Consider the following 10,283-nt stretch of genomic DNA (forward strand, 5'->3'; position numbering starts at 1 on the left):
CCTCGCTACTCTCTGAGAAAATGAGAGCAGTGAAATTGAGTGTAAACTGACGAGCAAAAGTTATACAGACGCCAACGGAGAATCTGAATTTAAAGGCAGAAAGGAAATTAAGCATAACTAACTTAAACAATGTTAAGATATTCTATTCAATGGTTCGTGAGGTATGGGGCTAAGAGTGACGATACTTTTATTATTTTCAAAACAAAGAATCAAAAAGAATTTCGTGTTTTAATTTTACACTGCTTCTTGGGAAAAAATACCATTCAAGTGGAACAATGAAAATGATTGAATGATCGAAAAGTGAAGTTGCGTGAGTTAGCTGACATCGTAAAGATATCAAAAGAACGTATGTATATTACATGAGAATTTGACTATGAGAAAGCTCTGTTCGAAGTGGGTGCCGGGTTTGCTGACTGTTGACCAAAAACAAGGCAACGCACCGTGTTACAAGTCAGTCAGAACAATGGCAAAACTACATGACTTGAACTTCGGAATGCTCCGACACTCACCATATTCACCAGACATATGACAAATCCACGAGAATGATTAAGTGAAAAATATAAATTATTAAGTACCATTCATAAACTAACATAAAATTATTCTATAGTTCCCATCGTCCTCTTTTCAATTTTTTACTACCTTTTCAAAAAGGGAATAAACTTAAGCCCCTTTTCCTCTTACTTCAAATTGCATCAATGGATTAAGTTAAAAATATATACTGCATAGGAAATTATAATAGTTTTACGAAAAACGAATCTCTCAAAAATCGAATTTGTGTTTGACAATTTTTTTATACATAGGTGCTGGATATATTTTTTTCATAAATGTCAATTTGTAGAATTTTCTTGATTTTTGGACAAAATGTTCTGTGTACTGCTTGTTTTTTATGAAACGCATTATATATTAATAGAAATTATTTTAAATAAATAAAAAAAACCAAAGTATAAGCATTCGAGAAAGTGCTATAGTTATCTGTTATCCAGTGCATATAAAATCTAAATCTACTTAACATGTAGCAATGAACTTTTTTCATCCTTGGTAGGAGAGATCGATGTAATTTCACGGTAATGAAACTCAATTGTATTAAAAAAAACAGTTACATTGAATGTTGAATTAAAATAGCCTTCACTTCATTGTTATACCGCCTTGATCAAAAAGTTCCCAGAATATATTCGGAAAACTGAAAATACAAGTTTATTCCTCAAAAGTGGTATTATCGCCATCAAATTACAGCCCACCAACTGCAACGCGCTTATGCCAGCGTCTGATCCAGCTGTCGAAACATTTCTGGAACTCTATTTTCGGCATAGCCATCAGAGCCATCTTCGATTTTTCCATTACTTCCTTTCAACTGTTAAAACGCGTTCCTTCTAGTGGTTGTTTGATCCAATCAAACAGTTTTAAAATCGCTGGGAGGCATATTAAGTGTATTCGAAGGCTGTTAGATGCTATTCGTTTCGTTCAAAAAATCACGGAAAATGATGGAACTGTGCGATGGAGAGTTATCATGGTTCAAATTCCACGAGTGGCTTTCATATAAAGCCTTTCTTTTTTGACAAATCGCCTCAGGTAACCGTCTCATTACACCCAAATAATAGTCATAGTAACTAGCCGACCTTCTGGCTAAAATTCATTGTGTACAATACCGTTCTATTTCACAAAAACCGAGAGCATTGATTGCTTTTTGACTTAAACCGACGTGTTTGTTTTGGGCTCGGTTCATTCGGAGCTCTCCACTCACTCACCTGATGTCTGTATTGATTGCCGCACTCATAAACCCACGCGCTGTCTCCAGTAATAATGAGTTTGATGAATGTTGGTCGGTTTCAGCCTTGGAAATTATGTTTTTGGCGGTATCAACGCGGTCTCATTTTTGCATAAAATTCAAATCTTTTGGGACTAACATTGCAACAACACAGCACAAACCCCATTCATTAACTAGAATATCCTGAATGGATCTATAAGCAATGTTCAAGTTCTCTGCCAGCTGAAGGTTTATGCGGTTACTGATCTTCATTCTTTATTGATGTTTTGTTCAGTTTTCAATGACGACAGCCTGCTACTGCATTTGTCATCCTCGTTCTGTAGCGTTCATGCGACTCGTAGAAAGCTGTTTTCTTTAGAGAATCAATACCAAAACAGTTTCCCAATATTTCTAAAGTTTTCGCACCATTGAACAAATTTTTGACGCAAAATTTAATACGAACTCGCTGTTACAAATTCAAATCAATTTTTAAAAGTGTAAAAAATCGAAAACACGTGCATAAGTAGGTTCACTCAATGCGGCATATATATATATATAGATAATTGGCGCGTACACCCGTTTTGGGTGTTTGGCCGAGCTCCTCCTATTTGTGGTGTGCGTCTTGATGTTGTTCCACAAATGGAGGGAACTACAGTTTCAAGCCAATTCCGAACGGCAGATAATTTTATGAGGAGCTTTTTCATGGCAGAAATACACTCGGAGGTTTGCCATTGCCTGCCATTCTCTCTGTAAATTTCGAATGGTAATCACCCACCAACCCATTCGGCTACGGCGGCCGCCAAGGCGACATAACTTTTATAAATGCCAAGCAATTTCGATAGGAATATTAATCATAGATATAGCAACCTAACAAAAGAAATATAACTCAAATCAATTGACTTAGAGCTACACCTGGCGGTTTCTCCGGGAACTTTTTGATCCGATACCAATTCAAGCAATGGTTTTGGTGGGAAAATCCATGGCGGTAATTTAATTTTGCCAATCGCACAACATAATCCTGCCACTTCACCTCCAAATTGAATTGCCTTCCAGTGAGGACCAATAGCTCATTGATCCAATAGAGATGGAATTTTCCACACTGTAATCAATTGTATCTAGAATTGTAGCAGACCTAAGCACGCTCTAAATTTCTCCATTACTAGCTGTCAACTACATTTCGATATGCTGCCTTTTCATGCGTCTGCGTCAATCGGGCTTGCGGCATTCGTTGTCGATTCATTTCAATCCGACTTGCTCGCTGATCGTCGGTTTGTTGGAGACGATAATTTTTCACTAAATTGAAGTTACGGCTGCGCCAATTGATGTTTTATTAAATTGAACTGAAAACAATAATTAATGCGGAGCGTGGCACTTATTTAACTACACATGAACAATACTTTATATTAGAAACACAAATATATACCTCTGAGTTTAGCACTGAAAACACTAACAAAATAAATTTATATTCACCTGCGATTTTGTATTCAAACTAAAAATTCAAATCAGCCCCACGATTTCAAGTGGAACTACAAAATAAACACCTGCAATATTTTGTATAGTAACGGTATAATTGGATTGCTAGATCTGAAGAATTGTGTTAAACTTAAATTTTCATCCCATTGCAATCATGAGTTATTTTACTATATCTACGGTTGTTTTATACCAATATTATAAAAAAGTTATGGTTACAACCATTCTAATTTAAGTTTTTAAGACGGGTGACAGTGCTGTCTTACGAACATATAGTATACATAGATCACACTGTCGTAATATTGTATTGTGCTACGCGTTGAACTATTTTCAACATATAGATAAGCGGAAGTTGTTTACACACTAACATAAATTCATTTATGTATATATTATATATACATATTTATATGTATACGAGTATATACTCGAATGCATACATACTTATTTGTAGACAGGAATTTCATCCAACATTTCAATTTGAAAATTCAATGATAGAAGGCTATTCATTTTTTTGATAGGTGGCAACAACGCATAAAAGTATGGCATACGAGGTGTGTTCAAAAAGTGTTGCGAATTTTGTGTTTATTCAAAAATTATTTTTTTATTCGTTAATATCTATTTTGTCCCCTTCAAAGTAATCCCCATGAGATATTTTGCACTTGTGCCAACGTTTAAGCAAAACTTATACATTCAACCGAACTTGGCACGCTTTTTTCGGTATTGATTCATGCGGCAGCTTCCATTGAGATGATTGATTTCCAAGTCATAACCATAAACCCACGATTCATCACCAGTTATGACCCTCTGGAGCAAATTTGGGTCGTTGCGGACAGAGTCCAACATCTCATTAGCAATGTTCATGCGATGCTGCTTTTGGTCGAAATTGAGCAATTTTGGTACGAATTTTGCGGCGACCCGAGTCATGCCCAAATCATTGAAAAAAATCGAATGGCACGGACACGACCCAATCGATATGTCTGGGTCCTCAGCAACTTCTCTAACGGTGATTCCACGATTGGTCAATACCATTTTCGTCACTTTATCAATTTTTTCGTCTGTTGTTGACGTGCTCGGGCGTCCGGCATGCTTTTCGTCGTTCACATCTTCTCGGCTTCTGAGAACATTTTGTATCACCGATAAAGGTTCCTTTTGTCCAAAGTAGCTTCTCCGTATGACACAGTTAACATTCGGAATGCACACACACGTTTCGTTTTTCACACAAAATTTGATACAAGTTCTTTGATCCATCGTTTTGAAAATCCATCTGCGAAAATTAAAAATTCACGATACTTTTTGAGCACACGTCATATATATTTTGAAACGTTCCGTTTGATGGCAATGGTGTTACTTTTATATTGTATGCGTTAGTCTTAAATGCTAATTAAAATAAAGTTATATATATTTTTAACATTGAATATTTTAATGCATTCTTTGAAAATTAATATACTATTAATGTGATCCATTGAATTACATTTCCACCATTTTCCCAAGTATTTCTTTGCAAACACTCCACAGGCAGAAAACACAAAATACAATAGAAAACGATTTAGCACATAGATATGTATGTTATGATGTATTTAGATTTTTTATGTAGTGTGTAAAATCACTTTACTTCATACAAGGCTGTTTAGAAAAAAAATATAACAATCTGCATCCTTTATAATCAAACAGCCGCCAAATATCTACAATCTAAGCACATAGACATACACATACAAATGAACTATGTATATACTTATAGAAAATCTTTAATTAAGTCTGCACGATTATACATACTACATTCGTACGTATTTATTGAGACCACTTTTAATATAAGCAAAATATAATAAATATTTATTTTTGTGAAATTAATCGAATTTATACAACAAATTTACAGACAAGTAAATTTTTACAGTTCCTACAATAAATTCGACTCAGATTTCAATTGTGAAAAAACAAGTGAGATAAACCGACGTGGAAGAGAAATTAACACAATTAAAAAATTGGCATTTAGGCGCTCACAGCCACACAGTTGACTACTGACACATAAATATTGAATGCGATGCAGTTCAATGCACGGAAAGACCTGGAAGGTAACTACGAAAATAATTAATAGAATATTCAATTTCAGAGAGACAAAGAAACAGATATTATTGCACAAAACTGATAAGGCATTCATGTATATATATAAAATTTTGAGGCATTCATATAGAAACTTTCTTAAGAGCCTATACCATTAAATTTCCCCGTAGAATGAAAAAGCGAAAAAAGACATTTATTTTTACTATGTGGTGACTAGAAAGCTATTGCGCATTGGTTAATTCAAGCGATGTAAGAAAATGAAGGAACATCAGAATTTGAATATTCGAATTTGAATATGCACCCTGCCTTGCCATTTCGGGATTTCCCTTTTTACACTTTTTTGTATTTTCGAATGTAATGTGCAAGGCAACTTCAAATCATTCCATATATCAAATAGGGTTTGTAGGTACTAATATAAGTTACTTCTGAGTATTTGTTCTGTTGTTGCATTTCGTCTGCGTATTTCTCTACTGATTCGACAGCACTGCGATTTCAATGGTTTTATTTAGGGTGAAATGTTCTGTTTCTAGAAGTTTTTTCTGTAGCTTTTGACTATTTATAACAACAGGAATGTTGTCTCGAATTACTCTATCAGTGTGGGCGCGGATATTTAAAGTTCGGTCCAGACCGAATTTAGTCTTCCTTACTTGTTCAACATAAAATTATGAAATTGCTCGTAAATAATTTATAGTTTATTTAGTTTAAAAAGTGAACATTTACTTACGAGTAGCATCGCCTCTCTTACTGGGCTTATTAGCTCCCTAGCCAGAAAATTGGATGTGGCTGCAAATAGGTACTGCAGAATCTACAGGGAGAAAAAGTAAGAGAAGATAGTTGAGCACATTCTACGTAACTTCGCTGCGGAAAAGGATAGCTACACTGGGATCATTTGAGTACAATTTACTGCCAAATTTATCCAACTACTTGCAGAACCCACAACTTTCAACTACGCTGATTGGTTTTATTGCAATTATCCGGCGAATATGCCATCGGAAAGGCGATAGGTCTCCTCGCCGCCATCTTAATCTAAACTAACCTAAGTGAATGTTGAAAGAAAGTTCCAAAAATCTTAATCTAAAATAACCTAAGTGAATATTGAAAGAAAGTTCAAAGTTCCAAAAAATCTGAAAATGAAATGTACTATTAATTTAGCTTTCAAATATAGATTTGAAAAATAGAGCGTATTTTATTTCAATCGTTTCCCGTTTCCAACTCGCACAAAGAATACAATAGCTTTCGAACTTACGCAATATGGGGAAATAATAAATATTCAGTGCATTTCATTAAAATGTCAAAAGAATAAATTTAATTTTCTATTGGTGTTCTTATTAAATATTTTCATAAAACAAACTGAAACCAAACTGAAGCCAAACAAATGCAAAGAAGCCAAAAATTTTGTACTGGTAGCAATTACTTTGGCACCTACAATAATCCCCTGAACTGCATGGATGGCTATGGACACTACAATTATCCAGATGGCAGCGAATATCGAGGCTTCTTCAGACAAGGACGATTTCATGGCGTCGGACGTCTTAGGATGTCAGCTCCATATTCATTCACGTTTATTGGTCAATTCGAAAATGGAGAACTGACTGTTGTCAATGAAATGATCTATCCGGATGGCCTAGTGTTCCATGCTGATTTTAAATCTGGAGAAATCGATACCGCTAATTGGGAGTATCTCAGTAAATCTGACCGTCGGTACACTCGAGAGCTTTGCATGGGCATCCCAGCTGTTGTACCCCACGAGCCGATTACACGCTATAATCCACGTTCTCTAGAACCGAACACCTACGATACTGAGGAGGGAATTTTCATAGAAAAAAGCCACTTTACTACTAAAATTCCCCCACCTTTTCATCACCAGCGCTTTGTCAATTGTAACAAAGAGCTCAATTGGATACGCAATTGCTGCCGTCATGCGGAAACCGATGCGATCGTTGAGCCAGATGCAGCCAAAGGTCATGACATTATTCAAACCAATATTAAAGCTATGACACAATTGGGCGAAAATTTGCACACCTGTACATGCAATATGGCTCAGGCTGTACATCAAGTCCATATGAAAAAGTTTTGTCGGCGACTTGTACATACTAAGGACGATCCTTCATCAACTTCTCAATATTCGAGGGATTACAAAGATGAGCAGAGTTCAATTAGTACAAGCTCTTTTAGTGACAATCCGGTGCCATTGAATTTGATTGCAGAGTGCCGCAACGAAATAGATCAACTGGCTCTAAAGGATAATGACCTTACAGCCGATTATTACGAATAGTAGGCAAATTTTTATTTACATAAAAAAGAATTAGGCTATCTTTAGATAAATGCTTTACCACAGAATGCGAACTTTACACAGACCATACTGTACCATGAAAATTATTACAATAGTTTATTTACATGGACTTATGGTTTATTAAAAATATCAAATACGATTTTTAACTGGTCACTATTTTGTGAAACAACAAAATTTTTATTGAAGTGCATATATGTATAAACTTTTTATTCGCGTAAATCATTTTTTGAACTAAATACATCGCTAGTTCCTCAAATTTTACAGGAAAGGTAAAATCTCTATTATACAATTTCGCGTATTTCAAGCCAAAATAACGACTCCCCAAACGTCGATGAAAAGTCTTTGAATTTGTTTGGACTTGTTACATCATCAGTGAGTATTTTGGACTTAACAAAGATGATTTTATTACTTTTTATATAACGTTCATGCCTTTGGTATGGTCACATGAAACGTTTGAAAAGAGTCTTCTTAGCAGAAATGCACTCAGAAGTTTGCCCTCTCGTGCCGCTTTTAAGGTAAAATACTTTGCATCATTGGGCATTTGAAGCCCGCAGTGGGTTTGGAATCCGGGCTCTATCGAATGGTAGTCATGCACAAACCGTATTTATACGAGTATTATAAATATGACGAGCGACCCTCAGCTCCAAATTTCAAATTGCAGTCGGGAAATTTCCGTCCTTTGATGAGTCTTTTCCATTTTGAGGAAACAAGAAAAAGTCGCAAAGGACCAAGTTCAGGGCCATACCGTCCGTCAGGCCAGGCGTAGTAATCGAGCAAGGTGGGCGGAAAAAAGGACTTCGATTTTATCGTCACATCAACAGCTTCTTCGCGGACGAATCTAAAATTACTGAGGGAATAGGTGCCGCTATTTGGAACTTGAGCTTCAACAATCATACAAGCTATCAGATAACTGAAATATGGTCCATGTTAAGCTCTTAGCTGCAAACAAGACAGTGCACTTCGCAACTGCGCCGAACATTCAACTCTCTAGATAATTGAATTATATTCATGGAGAGCCAGACAGAGCTCAGAATGATAGACTTTGCGCCAACAGACGTGTGAGTATCTACTGGACTGGTTAGCGAGACACAAAGAAATAGAAAGGAATACATAGGCCGAAGTGCTGAACAAAGCAGGCCTATCATCGATCAATTCATCACACATCTACCTATCCCTCAACTATCTTGTAGTGGCTAGGCATAGCAATTTTGGAATAATGTCAACACTTTACCTTCTGCGATGCATTGACGCATAAAACCAAGCTCATACTAATGGCTATAGCACCACTTAGTTAAGTCCGGCGGTTTCACTAGCTAAAATCACGTTAAAAACCGAGCCAAACGTAGAGCTGATATCGATCAGTGTGATCAACGTGCAACGCATTTCATAGTATTCTAGGCAATGAAATCGTCAAATTTAATGGTTCTTTTTGGTTTTGTATGAATAAAGAGTTCATAAAGCATCCAAAAATTTCATTTCCAACTAATTTCCAAAGGCTTTCTACTAAAACTTGACTATAGAAGGGCGAGAAAAAGCTTCACTAATGAAAATATCAATACTCATTATTCTACTTAAAATAACTAAAAGCCGCCTATTATATGTACAAAGTGACTAATAACATTTGTCGTTTCAACACGAGTTAACAATGAAGAACAGTTCCGAACTAATCTCTCGCATTGATCAGCTTTACTCCGGGTTCGCGTTTCCGCTTCTGTTCTGCAAATGCTCTCAGTCAAGTCGTACGAATGGATACAAGCGCTGATGGAGTAGGAAACGGAGAACCTATTTTGCATTGGAAAAACCAAGTGGAAAAATACTTTACTACAGTTTGTGTGTGTGTTGTTAGCTCGCTTTGTTGAATTTTTCTAAGCACACTTATCCGGTTCTACGCCAATCAAGGTGAAGACGAATGATAATAAAGGTAAACCCGTTTTGCAGACCGCAATTTGGCTGTATTTGTTCCTGGTTCTCTTACTCTCATTTAAGGATATTGCTAACCAGTGGATCAGCATTCAACTAAATCGCCCAGAGCAGTGAATGGCGAGTCTTCGCCTATATACTATCTCTTAGCAAAACCAGGGGCTAGTTGGGGTTTATGCGATTTCAGTGTTAATCAGCATATAGTTTTTATATATAGGTATACATATTTGTATATGATGCGAAAAAGGGTGTGATTTGTAAATTGTCTAGTCTTCAGAGACTGAGCACCGCCTCCAGCACAGTTTTGTTGAAATCTGTTCGTACTTATTTTAATTCAATTAATTTTAAGAATTATTCAAAGATCATAAAATTACAATTTCCTCAAATCAATCACACCGTTACACCTAACAAATGTAAGCCGATTTAAATTAATTATCTCCTTAAGCTGTTCCGACTGAGATCAAATTAATAACGAGGTGTATAATTAATTTTAATTGTTTTCCGGTAGCAAAGCTTATCATTAACTGCATACACATACATGCATGCATATGTGCATACATTTATAAAAAATATTACCTACGGATACAAAATTTGCCGCATTAATGTTTATTAAACTGAATTAAAATACTTGAAAGAAATACAGCGTTTACATCTTCAATTGACACTTTAACAATTGGAGATTAATTAATCAAAATCAATCTTTCTTTCGGTCGCAATCGATGCTCGTGCTGACATAATTTATCAAAAACCATTTGGCATGAATTTGTATGCAACACCTCATAGGATAACAATGCTTTA

General features: G+C 35.8%; 1 protein-coding gene across 1 annotated transcript; it reads left to right on the forward strand.

Moving 5' to 3' along the window:
• Positions 1-6,491: 6,491 nt before the first annotated feature.
• Positions 6,492-7,659, forward strand: LOC129245103 (MORN repeat-containing protein 5-like). The gene has a single exon (XM_054883087.1). It carries the CDS (start codon positions 6,648-6,650, stop codon positions 7,545-7,547), a length of 900 nt encoding a protein of 299 aa, XP_054739062.1. The 5' UTR covers positions 6,492-6,647; the 3' UTR covers positions 7,548-7,659.
• Positions 7,660-10,283: the final 2,624 nt, after the last annotated feature.

Source organism: Anastrepha obliqua, chromosome 4, assembly GCF_027943255.1.
Source record: "Anastrepha obliqua isolate idAnaObli1 chromosome 4, idAnaObli1_1.0, whole genome shotgun sequence".
In the NCBI taxonomy this organism is placed as follows: Eukaryota; Metazoa; Arthropoda; class Insecta; order Diptera; family Tephritidae; genus Anastrepha; species Anastrepha obliqua.

Coding starts and splice junctions, on each gene's coding strand:
- LOC129245103 (XM_054883087.1), top strand. CDS start 6,648: ATGCAAAGAAGCCAAAAATTTTGTACTGGTAGCAATTACTTTGGCACC.